This window comes from Vicugna pacos, chromosome 20 (genome assembly GCF_048564905.1).
Source record: "Vicugna pacos chromosome 20, VicPac4, whole genome shotgun sequence".
NCBI classification, from domain to species: Eukaryota; Metazoa; Chordata; class Mammalia; order Artiodactyla; family Camelidae; genus Vicugna; species Vicugna pacos.
The window spans coordinates 4,232,492-4,252,075 of NC_133006.1; the positions used below are offsets into that span (position 1 = coordinate 4,232,492).

At 37.1% G+C, this 19,584-nt stretch overlaps 1 protein-coding gene across 3 annotated transcripts in view; it reads right to left on the minus strand.

Moving 5' to 3' along the window:
• Window positions 1-1,365: 1,365 nt before the first annotated feature.
• KHDRBS2 (KH RNA binding domain containing, signal transduction associated 2) overlaps window positions 1,366-19,584 on the minus strand; it is a 512,181-nt gene continuing 493,962 nt past the window's right edge. Inside the window, exons 9-10 of one of the 3 annotated variants that reach the window (XM_072944681.1) lie at window positions 14,367-14,427; window positions 1,366-1,403 (exon numbers count right to left, since the gene is read on the minus strand). In XM_072944681.1, coding sequence (XP_072800782.1) covers window positions 14,399-14,427 — 29 coding nt within the window. In that variant the 3' untranslated portion in view covers window positions 1,366-1,403; window positions 14,367-14,398. Of the gene's footprint in view, window positions 1,404-14,366; window positions 14,428-15,437; window positions 16,560-19,584 lie in introns of those variants that run through there. The other 2 variants (XM_072944680.1, XM_006217887.2) reach the window with 2 other exon arrangements.

Genomic DNA, 19,584 nt, shown 5'->3' on the forward strand with positions numbered 1-19,584 from the left:
ATACTTAAGTGTTTTATGTTATACATTTCTTATATTAACTCCATTATAAGGGTATATTTTCAAATGTAAGAGGAATTACATCACTGTAAGTAATGCTTATATTCGCCACAAATGCAGAGTGGAGGAGAGAGTTGACAGCTTTTTGGGAAATTTTGGCAAACGTCATACTTTGGATGGATTATCAGTTCAAAAGATAATGCTTATTTCTAAACTTCATTGTTTTAAAGTAGAAAAGAAAAGAAACTTTCAAAACTGCTCAGTCAATAAAGTTGGAGGCTCCGTAAATATACAATATGGAAAATAGAAAATTTACACAAATTCAATTACAACCTGAAATAAGAATCTTATTCATTAAGTTTTGGTAAGATCTGCGTATCCTTTGAAGGAACAAGTATGCCCAGAATTAAAGATATTGCAAAACTGATATTCTATACAATATAAGCAAGACCTTATTTTGTTAGTTTTTAAAATCTTAAAGATTATCATAGCTTATTTTTTACTCCAATATTGATTTTGAAATTTCATTTCATCATAATACATAGTCACAGACAAATTAATAGTGTTTGTCCTGAAATTGTTCCTAAATTCTGCTTTCTTGTCTACTTGTACACTGAAGGCAATTAAAAAGAAATGAAACAAATATTATATGTAGGAACCAGTCATCTGATAAATTAATTATATTTTTGTGTTGTCTCTGGTCTTCTCAAGAATAAAAATATTAGCTACAAATACAAATCATTTGGGAGATGAGGTCTGTGTCATTTCTACAACGTTTCTATAAAACTGACTGAATGCAACTGTAATATATTAATGTTAACAATCACAGTTACTTTGAGAGATCAGGTATGCTTCTCCTGCTGTAATAATGAAGTCTAATTAGAAAATAAACAAAATTAAGCATTTATAATATATTTCAACATGCTAAAAGCAAAGTCAGCCACAGAAGAAAAAGAGGAAATAATGCCCAATTGATGTTTACTAATACCATTATCAAATAATTTATCTTTATAAATAAATATATGTTCTAGAAAAACAGCAGCATACTGAAATTTTACGTGTGTGTGTGTGTGTGTGTATGTGTGGACACTGTAGACATAATTAAAGTCGTCTTTCATTTATCCAGCATTTCTAGACCATTCCTTTCCCTACACCAGGATCATCTCATTACAAACACACACATTTGTTTAATTATTTGCAACTTTGGTGCCACATCTTATTTACACAACGTGCCCTAATATTTTAATTAGTCACTTACGCTTAATGAAAAAATGATCTCGGCAGTTCGCCAGAAATACGCGAGGCTCCGAGCACACCACGTCCTGGAATGTTTAACACAGGCCGGCTATTGGACGACAGGAGCGAGAATTTCGGAATTCATATCAAATTCAGGAACGAGGTTTGACCTGAAATTGAGTAAGCTTGAGACTCTCAAATATGCTGCTATTGTTTTGGGAAAGGGGCTAGTATATTTTCTATACAGTATAATAAAGCAGATTAATTGTAAAATAGTAAATTCTGTGTTAATCTGCCGTTTATTGCTTCAGCAGTGGTTCTGCGGCAAGTAGATATTCCTGGGTTCTTGCAATGCACTTTAGCAATAGAAGTGGACAGAGGGAAATTGGATTAAATAGCAGAGTCCTTCCAGATGATTACACTCTTCTGAAAGAATCCCGGCTCTCTGCACAGTTACATGAAATTGCTCAGTAAATTAAATCAAGATCAACCACTGATCTGTTTAATTTAGACTCAAACATACTGGAATATTCTCCTCAAAATGGGTGCTTGGTTTAACATTGGGAAATTGCAGTGATTTTTTTTCTTTTGGCCTTTGCAAACCAAGCCAAAATTAGGTTTTGAAATTCACAGGGCATTAAAAAAAAAATCTCATTTATCCAATAGTCATACAGGCCTTTAAAAAAATTAAGATAGACCAATGTAAATATAGAAAAATGATCGCCAAGTTTATGCTAATTCTTACTTAGTGGTAGACTTATTACTCACTTTCTATTGAATTTCTTATAACCATATATGCTAAAGAAATGGACTCACAATCTTGCTATAAGTAAAAATTGGAATGTGTCCATTAATTTCTTTCTTAATTTCAATTCCATCCTCTTCCAGCTAAAATCAGAAACATCAGTATTTAATTTCCATATTACAAATTCAGTGTACACTTTTGGAATCATTAGACTCTTGATTTTGAGTAATTTCATAGGCATTAGACACCAATATGGTGGGTTATTTTTAAAGTATTCAATATTTGGGCAACTTTAGAAGAAGCCATCTAAGTATTAATTATTAAAGTTCTAAGTAAATATTTATATAGAGGAAAAATAAATCTCAAAATTTTTGTTTAAGTTACATTGTGTTTTATTAAGAGCTGTTTAATAATTATTTCATATGAACAATGTGAAGTAATTATTCAGTCAATTTATTCAACTCGATCTCTCTTCCACCCTTCACAAAACAAGATGGTTAGTTCTTCTGGAGAGCTTAATGTTTCAGACCAAGCCGTGTGAGTTTTGGATAAACCTCTCAACCCTTTGAAGTTTTGTTTCCTTATCTTTAAAATGAGGGTAAGAAAATCTGCCCTGTTTTCTTCAGAGAGCTGTTGTGAGAATTACATCAATATTATCTTAGTTTTTTAAAGTATCAGTGCATACAAAGATACATAGATAACACATATATATGTATGTACACATAATGTCATATACAATATTGGCATCTTACAAATAGATCAATATAATTTCCCTATTTCACAAATAGTACACAAGAAATACAAGATTAGAAAAAGAGGGAAGCAAAGTGACATTTATTTGTTTAGTTATATATGATAAGTGCCTCCCATCAATTTGGATCCATGTACTAGTTAAGATTAAAACGTTAAGACTTTTCCTAGAAGTGCTCCAACGTTTGCCATTAGAAAGGTAAAGTCTGACTGTTCTTTCACAAACTATTCCTTGAATATCTTTAAGGAAGAGGCTGTACTTGGTGACACTTTTCCTTCTGTACTGTTTGGCTGTCGCGGAATACGTCTCGTCTGTAAACTGTCACTAAACCCAGTTTCTTTTGACCCTATTACATTAAGTCACAGTCTCTCATTTCTAGACTCGTTTTCAGGTAAACGTGTTTGCTCGAGTGATATAATTAACTGGTAAACTGAAAGATGGAAAATTATGTGGAAAGGATAAATCATTTGCAGATTATTTGAAACACAAAAACACCTTGGACTGGAAATTCTGGGAGAATTAATTAATGGTCCTCACCATTAACTGAGCAATCGAGACCACCCATGATCAAGTTTTATTTATTAGCATTTCACCTTTAATAATGTCCTATGTTAGAGATCTTCCTAGTCATCTAAACACAAGAAATAAACAATTGTGACTGAGAATCTTACAGTTAATGCTTCCAACAGGCTTTATCTTTTTACTCACAGTAGATAGGACAGTACAGCAGATAGTAGACAGGATTCTTAAAATATAGGTTGGAAGACAGTATCTCTCAAAGATCAACACACTTGTAAATCAATGTGATCAAACTACTTTGGCATCTCCTTGAATTACAGATTTCGTATTCCTATTTAAAAAAAAAAATCCCTGAACAATTCTGAAGCTCTGTGACATGCAGTAATTTGTAATTTTCTAAAAGCACAAATTGGTGCACATTTTGGCTCTTTATTCAACACTGGATGCAGAAATTTTCTTGAAGTGGTAAAAAAACAAAAACAAAAAAATAAAAACAAAAAAACCCCCCACTCTGCTGGTAGATGTGAAAGGGAAGTGCAATGGTCCACAACGGTGACTTTTCAGATACGGGCAACAGCAGAATATTCTGTATTTGCTGTAAAGGCAACACATATTTTTACCTTCTAAAGTTACTGCTGTATGTGATAAATCGCACATGATGACAAGTTATGAGAATCTTCAGATGCCAGGACGCTCCATTCCCTCAAGGTTGTAAGGGGCGGTCTATCTTTTGTTTTTCATGGTGCCACCTGTTTTGTAATAGCACATCTAAAGGGTCTTTCCCAGTCTTCCAGCTATGTTCATTTTCTTTCTAAATCTATTTTTCCCTTATTCTCATTTTGATATCCTATATATTAAGTATAATAAAATGTGAATACATCATACATTTAAATGGTATGTATCATCTATTTAAGACAAGAGATAGTAAAGGAAAACTCCACGTTATTTTTGCAGTCACACAGATCGGGACGAATCAACACAACAGAGCACGCCATCAGTAAACAAGTAAGCGGTCATGACTATTTTTCTAGAAATATATTTTTCCAGTTTTATTTTCATTTTTCATTGAAGTTTTATGTTATCCCCCACAAAGGCTAAATTCCACACTTAGACACATAACTTGCACTTAGTCAATGTTAAGATGGGCAAATAAATATAGTTGGGCACAACGTATACTGAGTTAATGTTATTATGCAAGACTTACTTTCTAACTAATTCAAGAAAAGACATATTCTGAATATTTTGGCTTGTACACATAGAGGCAGTATGAAATGTATCATCAGACTTCAAAGTGAATACTGATCTTGGCAGTATGCACAGTAAGAGTGTTTATTCTTATTCCTTTTAATTGGCTTTAAGAATGAATTATACAGCTGCAATTTGGTTTCTTCTAAAATTTAGTTTACGACATAACATGTGATCGAAGTCAGAGGGGATAGTAAAGGGTAGGGGTTGAAAATGGAGTCTCTGGGTTTAGAGTCCCACCCACTGCCCAGTGGTGACCGTGAGTGGGTCACCTCCTCTCCTTATTCAGAAAATGAGAACTTGTATCATAAGGCTGTTGAGAAAAACATATGAAGTCATTCCGAAAATTACTTAATACAGGATTTGGCATGTGCTATGCATCCCCTTGTTGCAAATACCTCTCTAGTCACATTTTTATTGTTACTATTGAAACAATTATACAAACTTATCACTGGTCTTCATTTTTAGCCCTATTTCAGTGTGAACAATATATGTACAACATCATTATAAGATTCTTGTATGTCAGTGTAATGCATAATATGTATTACGAACATACCCGATCTATGCTTCCTTATGAATATAATGATGAGCGCTTTTACAGTGGTGTTCTAAAGCCTGCATTATCTGATTCTATTTATATTTAAAATGTCTAAGCTGAAAATTGATTTGGATAATATGAATAATTTTGTGGGTTGAACGAGCTTCTATTTGCACCTTTGATACCTACCATGAAGATATTTTAAAGTTAAAATTTATTGTCAAGGAAAAATACTTTGGAGGAGAATATTAACTAAATTTAGGAAGGACATACTTATGATTTTACTTGACATACCTCACAGTTCTATTAGTGGGTACTATGATTATTTTTTAACCCATTTTTACCTATAAGAAACCTGAAACTTGAGAAGTGAAAGTAAGTTTGCATACACTCTAGAGCATGCGCGGTGGGTTAAATTTTCATAATATCACAGTGTAACTTTAATCCTCCACACAAATCAACCCGACGGAAATGGGTCACTTTTTCATAAAGGAACAAAATTCATCTCACTTCTGAAAAATTAAAATCGCACTTATGTATAGAACAGAATCTCATTCCAAATGGATAAATAAGTAACAAGCAGTTGAAGAATGGAGGAAGAGAAAGAAGATGAAGAGGAATATAAACCCATTTATTAACAGAGTTATCCCTGAGGAGTAGGATTATAGACTTTTGATTTTTACACTAGGTATCTACAGTCTAATTTTTACATTAGATATATACAGTCTATTTTCTTAAATCTTGAATATGGTTCCTTTTGTACTTTTTAAAAAAAAGAGACATTATTAAAAAACAAAAACCTTCCAAAAGATCACCAAGTAACTGGCAATTCTGCCATTATTGCATGATAACCATTATTGGTCCCAAAATGATTTACTTGTGAGAAATTTAAAAAAAAAGTCTTCAAGAAATTAAACCAATTAAAGGTGATTAAAGGATTCCAGAGAAGTAAGTTTATCTGACAGAATGTGGTATTACTTATTTTAAAAATTATTGCCTTATAAGAAAGCAGCACATCTAATGTTAGTTCTAAATAATTATGTATCAGTCAATAAATTTATATTCTTAAATCCATTTATATTCTTAAATACACAACTGGAAAGTAAAAACAGAAACTAAAACTATTTAAAAATTAAATATTAATTCCATTATGAAGATTATCTTTATCCAACATGTGAATACAATCTTCTCTGTTTAAGAACAATTTAAAACTAACTTCCATCCAGTCACAGACATTATGCACTGATCTTAGTGAATTCCAATAGGTTTATTTCTTTCTAATTTTAAGGTTTATCTTTTGAAATAGAGACATTTTCTTACCTATTGCATCACCTTATGCATTGTAGCTAAGAAATCAAGATGTGATCAGTAGGTTATATATAAATATTTACAATTATTTGTCTTAACTGTGACTTTTTTCTTTTCATACTGTTTGGCTTACAATGGACATGCATTGGTTTCATAATTAACACAATAAACGTTTCTTTATGTGGGGGCCCTGTTGCACAGATGGGACAGCACTCCGTTCTCTAATTCAATTAATTGTCTTTCTCTTTCCTCTCACATCCCATGTACAGTTGGGAAGATGGCAGATACTGATGAGGGAAGGATTAGATGGCATCAGAGAAGCTGAAAAATGTCCTGATGTCATAAAAGGCAGACTGGGAGGTCAGAATATAGGAAACATGGTGCACCTTTCTTAGGGCAGACAGAGAATGAGCCAGAAGGGAAGGGATGTTTTCCTCCTGGTGGAAGTCGTCCTGAGAGGCCGCGAGGTGATGGGAAACCCGTGTCTAGAGGTGATACTCTAGGAGAAGGATCCAAGAGTCTCCAAGTTTCTCTTGGAAATTGATCATTCTCTATATCCCACTGGGAAGCATAAAATAGGATGAAACAGAAGCTGGAACGAAATTAGTGTTTAGCAGCTTGTTGCCAATTCTTAAGATGTCTCAGGCTGTACTTGGTTTTGGTAAAGGCGGATAAGCTGGAGGGTGTTAAGGCATCCAGTGATGTACGAATCAGACAACTTCCTCTCTTATTTTCCCAATTTTTCTCACGTAAAGTGTAAGAAACTGAAATAAAAACAGCATATCAAGTGGAGTGACCTTTTTACCCACTGTAATCATCTTTTGAGTACCAATGAGTAAATTCTATGTAAAGAGACTGGAAGATTTTTAGGGAAGATTACTTCATGATGGATATAGAAGACTGGTGCTTCCCCGTTGAAAAGAAAAGCTGTCTGACTGTGAACTTAGATATTTTATTAGAAAACTAGAATGTTCAGACACATGCTACGCATTCTATTGGCAACAGGAAATATTTTGCTTTTAAAATATTTAACATTGAGTGATACCTTCACTTTGTGTTGTTAACACATGACTGCATGGCTTATAGAACGATATCTCTGATTTTAATGGACTCGGGTACTTTAAAGCAGAGTTCTTGTTTATAGATGGAAGGATAAAAGCCTGAAATTGCTTTCATGCTTATTTAATCATGTGAGGGTTTCTTTTTTAGTGTTAAAAAAAACCTTAGATTATAAATGAATCCATTTGTTCTACAAAAGACTGCACCAGGCTTTATGGCAAACGTGGGATGTATTCACCTATGTTTTCTATGATGGAACTGCTGAAAGATGATGAATTTGAGGAAAGATCAAACGAGATGCACTTCAAGCGAAAATATTTTATCATAAGCTTTTGCTTTTTTTAGTCAGTATTCATCATACTGCTACAGAATAGAAATCATGCTATGACTGAGATTTTAGATTCTCTTTTAATCAAATACGTTAAAAGCTGGGAATCATCACAGCATTTTGGAAAATGTATGGGTTCTCAAATTTAGTTCTGAATATTGCTTTTGCTATATAATAGAAGCGTGACATCAGCTAAAGCTCTGACCTTCAACTTCCTCCTCTATAAAATGGGGTTAATTGTACTTTCTTTGCAAGCTTGATGTAAGGATTACAGGTGTCCTATGTACACTTTAATGTGAAAATTCTTGCCTGCTATGTATGCTTGGAAATCTGATGGCCTCATGCTTATTATTGTTACTATCATTAATACTTTGTCCTCATACGAAACACAAATAATGTAATCCGTTTTGTAAATTAGCACTCAATTGGATATTTTCAATCATCCATGGCATGATTTTTGCAGTAAAAATTAACCCTTCCCTTGGAGCCTGCAGAGTAGCAAACAGATGATGTTTATAGTTACCAGGTAGCCTCTTTTGTTTTTTTTTAAACTGAAGTGTAGTCAATTTTCAATGTTGTGTCAGCTTCTGGTGTACAGCATAATGTTCCTGTCATACATATACATACATATATTTGTTTTCATATTCTTTTCCACAATAGGTTACTACAAAATATTGCATATAATTCCCTGTGTTATGCAGTACATATTTGTTGTTTATCTATTTTAGGTATAGTAGATAGTATCTGTAAATCTCAAACTCCCAGTTTATCCCTTTGAACCCCTCCTCCCTACCCAGAAACCATGTTTGTTTTCTATGTCTGTGAGTCTGTTTCTGTTTTGTAGATAAGTTCATCTGTGTCTTTTTTTTTTTTTTAGATTCTGCATATAAGTGATATCACATGGTATTTTTCTTTCTTTTTCTGGCTTACTTCACTTAGAGTGACAATCTCTGAGTCCATCCATATTGCTGCAAATGGCATTATTTTACTTTTTTATGACTGAGTAGTATTCCATTATACATGTATACCACATCTTCTTTATCTAGTTATCTGTTGGTAGAGATTTAGGTCTTTTTTCCCATGTCTTGGCTGTTGTATATAGTGCTGCTGTGAATGTTGGGGTGCATGTGTCTTTTTGACTTAGAGTTCCTTCTGGATTTATGCCCAGGAGTGGGATTTCTGGATCATATGGTTTTTAGTTTTTTAAGGAATGCCCATACTGTTTCCCATAATGGCTGCACCAAACTATATCCCAACAACAGTGTAGAGGTCTCCCTTTTCTCCACACCCTCTGCACCAATTATCATTTGTGGACTTTTTAATGATGGCCATTCTGACTGGTGTGAGGTAGTACTTCACTGTAGTTTTGATTTGCATTTCTCTGATAATTAGGGATACTGAGCATTTTTCATGTGCCTTTTGGCCATTTGTATGTCATCATTGGAGAATTGCTTGTTGGGTATTCTGCCCATTTTTGGATTGGGTTGTTTGTTTTTTTTGTGTTATTAAGCTGTATGAGCTGTTTGAATGTTCTGGAAGTTAAGCCCTAGTCAGTTGCATCATTTGCAAATATTTCTTCTGATCCATGGGTGGTCTTTTTGTTTTATTTATGATTTCTTTGCTGTGTAAAAGTTTATAAGTTTAATTAGGTCCCATTTGTTTATTTTTGCTTTTCTTTCTGTTGCCTGGGTAGACTGCCCTAGGAGAACATTGCTAAGATTTTTTTCAGAAAATGTTTTGCCTATGTTTTCTCCTGGGAGGTTTATCATGTCTTGTCTTATATTTAAGTCTTTAAGCCATTTTGATTTTATTTTTGTGTGTGCTGTGAGGGAATCTTCTAATTTCACTGATTTACAGGCAGCTGTCGAGCTCCCCCAACACCACTTGCTGAAGAGACTGTCTTTTTCCATTGTATATTCTTATCTCCTTTTCAAAGACTAATTGACTGTAGGTCTGTGGGTTCATTTCTGGGCTCTCTGTTCTGTTCCACTGAGCCATATATCTGTTTTTGTACCAACACCATGCTGTGTTGATTACTGTAGCTCTGTAGCATTGTCTGAAGTCTGGGAGGGTTATTCCTCTAGCTTTGTTCTTTTTCTTCAGTATGGCTTTTGCAATTCTGGGTCTTTTGTGATTCCATATAAATTTTAGGATTATTTGTTCTAGTTCTGTGAAAAATATCCTGGGTAATTTGACAGGGATCGCATTATATGTGTAGATTGCTTTGGGTAGTATGGGCACTTAACAATATTAATCCTTCCAATCCAAGAGCATGGGATATCTTTCCATTTCTTTAAGTCATCTTTAATTTCCTTAATGAATGTTTTATAGTTCTCTGTGTGTAAGTTTTTCACCTCCTTGGTCAGGTTTATTCCTAAGTATTTTTGTTTTTTGGATGTGATTTTAAAAGGGATTATTTTTTTACTCTCCTTTCCTGATATTTCAATGTTAGTGTAAAGAAATGCAGCTGGCACTTGTTGTTAATCTTGTATCCTGTTACTTTGCCAATTTTTAAAAATCAGCTCTAGTCATTTTTGTGTGGAGTTAACAGGTAGCCTCTTGATACTGAAATTGAGACTTGATATTTAGCCAACTTAACGTATTATTAGTTACAGTTTTCAATTCCCTTTTAAATCCCAAAAAGCAGACAAGCTTCTGTATTATATTAACCAAGAGACACAGACACAGAGAGCAAATGCTATATAACTAAAGAGTTACATTTTTAAGGGGCATTTGTGGTTTCAAAGTACATCCTTATATATTTTTAAGTGAAGAAAGGAACAAGAGTAATATTTTAATAATACAGTTTTAAATTTTTTTCCTTTAAAAATTTCCTTTAAATACCTCCTTTAAAGGTATTTGTAAGAACCTTTAATGCCATTCTGTGCCAAATTTATTTAAAAACAGTTAGGATTTCAATTGTTATTAAGCCAAATGGTCTGAATTCCGTTAATATACTGAAAGTGAAAATTATCTAAATATTACCCAGAAGACCTAAAAATACTATTTGGTGTCATAAATGGCATGAAATGGATTCTGATTTGATCACATTTGAGTGTAGTAAAACTTCTGTTATAGAAATATAAGCAGGCACGAAGACTTTCTTAGTTATTAATGTGTAGTGCCCAAACTTTTGGTGCTTTGATGAGTTCCGTGTTGTCACAGGATCATCAGTGTACCAAGAGTTACAGCATCATCTGCAAAAATGTGTGGAACATGCACATGAATAACGTCAACTACCCTTAGAGCTGGCAGGTACCTGTGAGACAGGAGGGAAGGGGGAAGGGCACAACCATTCAAAGAAGGACACAGCCGTTAGCAACAAGACGGTGGGAGATTTAACTCCCAGTGGACCTTGAGCTTCAATAGCTGCTCATTGAAATACAATGTCCTCCCACAGGTGCCAGGACAGGTTCAAGGCTGACCATCAAAGGTCAAAAAGTGGGTGACGGGAATCCCAGCCTCCTCCCCAAAGTAGCCGGAACGGTCCTCCCGCCTGTCAGCACATGAAGATGCTGAGCCCAGAAAAACCAGCAACGCCCACGCCTCGCGGCCGCTCCCCTTCTCAGTGAGACAGGCCGCGCCCTGTCTCTGGAGTGTGTGTCTGCCTTTACTTTAAACTGAGCCCTCAGCCCCCACAGCTCATGGCCTTTCTCTTGCCTTCTGAAGCGGCCTGCACTCTGTCTATGGAGTATGTATCTCTGTGAATAAATCTACCTTTACTCAACGGGGGCTCGCTCTTGAAGTCTTTCCTGCGCAAAGCCAAGGACCCACACTTGCGGGGTGTGTCCCAGGGGCTCAGCTGAGACCTGGGGCGTGGCCATCCCCTCGTGCTCCATTTTCCTCTCTCACCTGTGCCTGTCATCATTGGGAGCCAGCACTTTGAAATGAGTGAGAGGGGACATGATGTCATGAAGGGATCCAATGGAACCAGTATCACTGACAGGAGAAGAAAGGTCCAGGTCCCTCCAACTGGGCAAATGGTCACTAGTTAGGGCCACTCTTCGAACAGTTTTCATTCTATCGAAATTTTCTGCTGAGAGGCCACTAATTGAGGGAAATTCTCTTTCCCTGTTGCCAGGGAAACCTACTGTTTTCACTTCTATTTTGAAAGTTGGGGAAGTTATGCAATAAATGACTGTGATGTATCCATAATTACATTTTCCTATACTTCAGCTTGATTTCAATCTCAAGTCCCCATACTGCTAAGTGGACAAAAAAAAAAAATCTCAGCCAGTTCAGGTTAATTTTGGGGGTGAGCTCCTCTGTCAACTGAGGGCTTCATTTCTGCCGCTCCACTTTTCCTGGGTTGGATTTAAGTTTTGGAGGTGTTGGTAGTAGGGAGCAGCTAATCTTGTCACCTCTCAACATTGTATCCACGGATGCCTCTGCATCCTGGTCAGTGCTGGCCTGAGCCAAGGCCCCTGCACCATCCCCTGCCTTCCTGCAGAGGTGCCCATCTGTGGTGCTTTGCCACACCCCCTCCAACCCTGCAAACATGGAAAAACATTCTACAAAAACAGTTTTTTTTCTCTATAGGATTGCACCTAGAACTCACTGACGTGGGGGAATTCAGTGAAGCACGCTGTCTTCCCTGGCTCCATTTCAGGGTCCAGATCTACTGGAAACTTCTATTGGATAACTGACTTAGTGTGCAGAGCCAGACTCAAGAGCACACTAGTATCTTACACTAACATCTCAGATTCTGTTACCTCTTGAACTCTCTTCTCAGCCTGGACCATGTTTATCTTGTAGCTTACAGAGGCAGGTGGATGGGAGTCTTTTATCTATTTAATTTTGGATAGGAGATTTTAAACGTACCATTAACACATAAACTTTAAAGCTCACTCAGAGCCTACTCAAAATGCAGGCTTTTGAAACTCAAAAATCCCCTTCCTCACAAATTATTGTTTTTGAGCTTTAAAACCTCTTAACTTTTCATTTAAACTCAACAGCCAAGACTGCTCTCTTCTGTTGTTCAGAAACTGGTGTTTCTGCTGTGACAGCCCTGCCCGGAGTTACTGAGTTCAAAGACGGAGTCTGAATGGTGAGAGAGCCACAGGGTTATAAAACAACAATAACACCGAGGATAAAATAATTGCAATGGACACAAAAGCATATTGATTAATATATCAAAACAGGAGCAAGTTGTGACATTTCTCTGTCATTGCTTTACAGGATCAAGCCTATCGTTTAAAAAAAATCAAAGGATAATAACACACAGGACAGCTGGACAAGAGATTCTTTCTCTCCTTGTTTTATAAAAACAATACCATCTTTTAAAAGTCAAATCAGGTACCTGGTAAGTTACTGATAAATAAAACTTCAGAATTGCGTCCTCTGGGACATTTGATCTTTGATTCTGCAGCTTAGCAAAGAGACTTGCTTAGTGTAATTAATAGTTTGAATCTTAGAAAAGTGACTCAACGTGACGTTTGCCTTGTTTCCTTGGGACAGGTTCCTTAGGGAGAGCTCTGACGCGTTACTGCAAACCTACAGCGGCTTCCTTTTATTTCCCCCATAAAATCCAAATAATTTAATACAACACTCAGAGACCATCGTGACCTGACTCAGCCCCACCTCTCCAGGCTTTGATTTGCTTGGAGCCTTTAGGAATTGGGCTGTCAGGGCCCACTGACCTTCTGTTTTCCCCTCAACCACTCCCCGAGCTTTTCCGACTCCATGAATGGACTCAGCGCATTCCCTCCCCCAGGTGGGGCTCCCTTCTCCATCAGTGAATGGCCCGGCCCTTTCATCCCGTGGTACCCCAGTCTCCGTTCTGCACCTAGTCATCAGGCGTCTCTGGGCTCTCCCCCCTCTCTCCCACGGCACGTGTCTAAGGTGACCTCTGCCAGGGATATTTGTGCAGTGAGAAGTGGCCCAGACCCTGAAGGAGGAAACTTGGGCTCTACCCCTGTTTCAAATCTCCTGGCAAAACCGTTTCATTTCTCGGGTCTGTCTGTGGTTCTCATTACCGCCCCTGCACTGTTTCCAGTCTGAGGTCTATTGGCTACAGTTTTCAACTCCTTTGCAGAGAAGTCAAGTCTCCATTTTCAATAGCGGTTGAAAATGTGGTTTTCTTTTTTTTAACAAATACAGGTTGTACTTAGTAAATATTTGCTGAATCAAATAAAGTGGCAGATGAGAAACAAGAAGTTGACTGATAAATCCCATGGGATAAATGGGGAAAATCACAGTAAGTTTGTTTTATTTGACTAAATAAATAGTAACGTTAATAAATATTATCTTAGTGACAGCGGGCGGGCGAGGGCTTAGTTATGGGGCTCCCTCTCCTGTCCTTTCCATCTGAGCCAACAACAGTTGCAATTTCCTTCTCGTACGTCTGCAGAATCAAACTTTTAAGACTTCCTGTATACAATTAGCAGTTCGTAGCAGAGAGGAGGGCTGAAGACTGACTACAAATTCACGTTTCCTTTGACAAGATTCTGAATACACTCAGAAAGCCTTGCCAGGTAAATACCGAGTTAGATGGCTTTATTTCAGAGAAGCTAAAAATAACTCAGTTCCTTGGCAACAATCTAAACCTTCTTTTGCAAGCGGCATTTGGTGTTCTGGCTTAACTGCAAAGCTTCGTGTTGGCAAAGACTGTTTATCTCAGAGAAGATCAACATAAACTTACCTTTGTCTTTGTTAGCCCATCACACCTGCTATTCAATTATGTGCTCTTTGCTTGTGGGTACCTGGAATAGTGAGAAAGAATAGAAAAATCAATTAAATATGACTCAATAGCAATGTGTCAAAGCCAAACATTTACAATTTTAATTGATGACAGACACACACTTCATAAAACTATTAGCATGCAACTCCCAGCTGCAAAAACTGAACAGCAATGTGCCTAAGCTGGTTAGCAGCAAAAAAGTAAACCAATCACATTGACAAAAGCCACCGTAAACAAAAAAACTGTATTTAAAAGAGGAACAGTTTTGGCATTCGTCCCTACTATCGAGTCTTTCATTTTCTTTTTTTCCATCAAAATTTAGCTTACGTTTGTTGTTAGCAAGAGTTGCATTACTATTATTGCTAATTTTAGTTCTGTTTATTGCCTTGAGGGTTATATATTGTAAAATAATTTTGGTGCCTCTAGTTAATTTTAATTAGTTGTTTTAATAACCTATAGACCTATTTGTTATATTTTTGTAGGTTTACTTTTTTAACAATTAGGAACTTAATAACTGAGAATCTTTACCATTACTGTGGCATAGGCAAAATTACAGAGTTACTCTGAGTGTTACCTGTTTAACGTTTAGTCATCCTTTGAGTCCTGCGACATATTTCCTTAATAATCAACAGCCAGCAAGTCTGATAGTCTCAAAAGAAATATCAGCCCTCTAAACTGCCTTCAAGGGCGGTGATATTTAGCACTGAAAATTACAAATAAAGTTTTTGAGGTTGAATAGCAATAACTGGCCAGTGACACGGATGATTTGTTTGCCAAAACAAATTGTTATCAACTACGCAAATGAAGTCCACACACTCCTTTGAGTGAAAACAATACGGTGAGTGTACGCAATGCTTACATGTTGGATGGGATATTTAATGTGCGGGAAACTCAAAGGTTGAAGAACTAGGCATTTAGACAGTGGTAAGTGGTAATCTTACCTCTTTATACTCCATTAGTCTTTCTCACGAGAGACATGCTAATGCAAACAAGTCAACCAGAATTTGTGTTTAGCAAGATAAAGCTTAGAGGATAGTTTAAAATCCATTTATTCTTCTAAATCCACTTTTTCCATTAACATGTTATATAGACATTAGTGTTCACTAACCATGATTCATGTCACAGGTTAGTTTGTTAACTTTTAAATTATTTAACAACCAGAAGTTATTAATACACTTTTAAAGTATTACACAAATATCTTAAAAAACAGGCTTGGGTTCATTTTTGTAATTTTTAAATAGAAAACATTTTAGGCGTCTCTTGAAGAAGAAATAAAGCAGGCATTTAAAGCTAGAAAACAAGTGATTCCAAATTTAGTTTTTACAAAAGTTTTCAGCTTTATTGACAAATTATGGCAAACATATTTGACAAATTGTGGTTTCCTATTTAGAGAAGCTTACACATGGAACTTTATGTGTGTTGTGTTTTCCTTTGTTTTAACAAATACAGGTTAAAACACTGAACAAATTCAGTTAGCTACATACATACAGTAGCTGCTTGTTTTCAACCCCATTAAAACAGCATTAAAATTAAATTTACAAACTTAATATCAAACATCTCCATCTAACTAACAGATATTAAAAGACAGGTTAAAACATCTTATCTACAACTTTATTATAGCTAGTTCAAATATCATATTACAGTCTTTTAGCAACCCTAAACAAAGTTTTTGCTAGTTGAGACTCAGAATGTGTTAACAGGTTCATGCTCTTTCTTAAAAAGAAAAAAAAAAAAAGAAAGGAAAGAAAGAAAAAGAAAAAAATAAAAGATTACACACAACAATGAAAACAACCCAGAATCGCATCTTGCTGAGTGGTTTATAGACAGCGCTTGCCAATGTCTTTTTTTTTTAAGTCTGTTTTGTAAAATAATAGTAGTGTCAATGTCACGCCAACAGCATAGGGGAAATACAAGAACTCCGTGGGCGCAATCATGAGCCGTTATCCCAAGAATAGGAACAACAAAAAAAAGGACTATTACTTGTCATGTTGCTGTTTACGTGGAGACCTCAGGCTATGACCCGTCTTTGCGGCGAGGTCACGGGGGAGGAGGCCCCTCAGTATCTACCGTAGGGGTGCTCCCTGCGGCCCCCTCGGGCTGGCCTTGGCGGCGGCGCCTTCAGGCTGGAGCGGGGCGCGGCCCATTCCTCTGGTGCTGCGGACGAGAGAAGACGGGCACACTCACTTGGCTTCACTCACAGTTACCGAAACAGCCATTTGAGATGCAACATTCGATGCCCTGAGCACACAGACAGGCACTTGCTTTTCACGATGATGCTTAAGAGAATGCAAGAATAGTTGACACTTTTCCTGAGAGATGCATTGATGGGATCAAAGTTGGCTTAAAAAAAAAGAAAAGAAAAACACCAACCCCCCCGCCAAAAAAAAATGCAATAATTCAAAAGAGAATAAAAGATCTTAACACGGAAGACTCAAGCCTCACTACAGGTTCCACACGGTGACAGCTTCCCAGAAAGTATCTATTTATGCAAGCACTTGGAATTAAACTCGCAGGGTATCTTTCAAAGCAGAGAAAGTTAAAAGTCCATTTATTAGGAGTGAAATGGAAAGAGGAGCATCGGTGTAAACCACCCCCACGAGTCTGTCAAGTCTTTGTGCCCAGAAGGGAAACGTCGTGTTCCTTCACGGGGCCAAGGGCTTCATACTGGGTTTACGGTGATTTATGGGATTCCAGAAACTAGGTTATCTGAGTCTTTCAGGCAGATTTCAGCTCTTCATTAGAGAGCAGATTTCACACATTGGGCTATGGTGAAAGGAAGTATGGACATTAACAAAAGGGGATTTCTAGAAAGAGACACACCGACATTGACAGCTCATATGAAAGGGGGTGAAATGGCTGCAGCTGGAAAAAATCACTGCGGGTGAAGCCCAGCTGATGTAAGGCAGGTATCTCTGGATAGTCCAAGTGCCTCGAAGAACATGGCTAGCAAAAAGCAGTAAGAAAAGTTTAAATTGCACTTACTGTACAAGGCAAGGGATAATGATGTATAATACGGAAAAACGAACAAGAGTGGAGCAGTATGGGGAGAAATAGCATTAAATGGGCAAACACTGGGTTTCTCAGGCTCTCATTCACCAGGAGACCTTCATTACGAACGGTATTCGATGATAAGTGAAAACTTATATCTCTTACTATTTCAGGTCCACGCGTTTGTTTATTTCAATATGTGATAGGACATAAAATAGAAGTGAGGCCCTAAATAAGTATGAGAAATGTTACCTCGCTCAGAATACAGCTCTGCCTAGATCGGGAGTTGGCAAACCATGGCCTGAGAGCCACGTTCGGCCAGCTGCCTGTCTCTGTGAATGAGATTCTCCTGGAACACAAATGTGCCTATTTTTCGCCCCATTGTATGTGGCTGCCTTCACTCTACAAAGGAAGACTTGAGTAACTGTGACAAACACCACACTCCCTGCACAGCCTGAACTATTTACACTCTGGGCTTTTACAGGGAAAGTTTGCAGCCCCTCGATCACATCTCTTTTTTTGGTGGCAGATCGTGGGTGTGGGTCTTTCTGATGTGACCCCCTGAGGACAGGAATTTACCCCTAAGCTGCCAGACTTTCTCAACATAGACATTGTGGAGAAGAATTTTATGTATGTACTTGATTGGAATTAAGTAAAACTTTCTTTGATGCACTGGAAGGGAAAATGGATTTTGCTTGCCAAGTTTGAAAGCGACTTGTCAGCCTTATGTAATGTGAATTTTACACTTTGTCTATAAATAGTCTACAATATGTCAATGTCCTTATCCTCTAGTGGTAAAATACACCCCAGAATGTAGTGCTTTTTGCTTCACTTGTTCTGGAACGTTAGAGATCCCAGGATTGCAGTCTACGGATTTTAGAAGCTGAGCTAATACAGGTTTCAAGTTTTCCTAGGAGATGGAAGTCCTGGAGCATTCTCGGATGCTGAGTGTTCCTGGGAGGTTCTGCAAAACAGCAGAACAACTACTGGCAGAGAAGTGTGGTAAAAACTCCCTCACTGATGTGGCTTTACTAGACTTCTATCTAAAGCTCCAGGGCAGCAAACTGATGGACTGAGACCTTACATTTCCTGACTGTGAACCAACATTAAAATGGGGACTGACAGATTCACTGCTGTGTCCCGAGCACCTGGAGAAGACGCAGTGCCTGGTCCATGGCGTGAACTGATGGTTAAATGCGGGAACTGAGAGGCAGAAAGAGCTTCCAATGACGACCTTAAAAACACTAACAACTGAGTTGAATAAATTCAACATTAATTTTATAAACTCCCTAACTAGAAATCTTCTATATTTGTTATAGTCAGACTTCTTACTCAAGATGGTTATTAGTTAGCTAAGCACTGAAAAAATTTCACTACTGAATTCAATGAAACGATCATAGAGGCGTCCTATTACAAAAAGTGTAAAAACTTTTGGTTTTATTGCAGAAAAATGTGCTCTTTTAAAATTCTCTGTTGGTGTGTGAGTTAATACTACGCTCTTTCCTCCTTGCTAAAGCCTAGGAAATTGGGAAGTTCTATTAGTCTACCATAAATGTAACCAGAAAGGCAGCTGAAACGAATTCCTGCTCAGGCAAAGGGAGTTTTAGATTTTCTAAGATGCCTTACTGTTTGCAGAGGAAATCAAGGATTTCTTTCACTTAATTCAAATCTTGGGCCCATTGTTTATGTGTTCTCAATAACAGTGGTGAATTGAGATCAGGAAAATAGTTTTTCTATTTGTGTTAAATTTCCTTGGTCTGTATTTTTCCTAATGTCAGAATGTTTACATACAGCCACACATTTGCAGTCACCACATTACAATACAAGCCAGCTTCCCTCAGTCCAGTTATGGTCTCTGGATTTGGGCTGAAGAGCACCGACCCAATGAATAGTTTTTTTCTTTGTCATCATTTAGTGTGTCATTGAGCTTTGTATGGTCAGCCAGTGTCCTCACTGCTTGCTGGAAGCTCTTGGGTTACTTCAGAGATAGAAGTGATTCTTAGAAACCCAAAGGGATTCTAACTTTAGTCCCCATGGAACCTTGCACATGGGAAAAACCAAACATAGGAAGAGACAATTCATTTTTAAGTCCTCATGATGAGAACTCTCTAAAATTTGAAATTATAAAGAGCCAGGAATGGACTTAGAATTTTTCCATCTGCTTGGGGTTCTACTATTCAGCAGGGAAAGT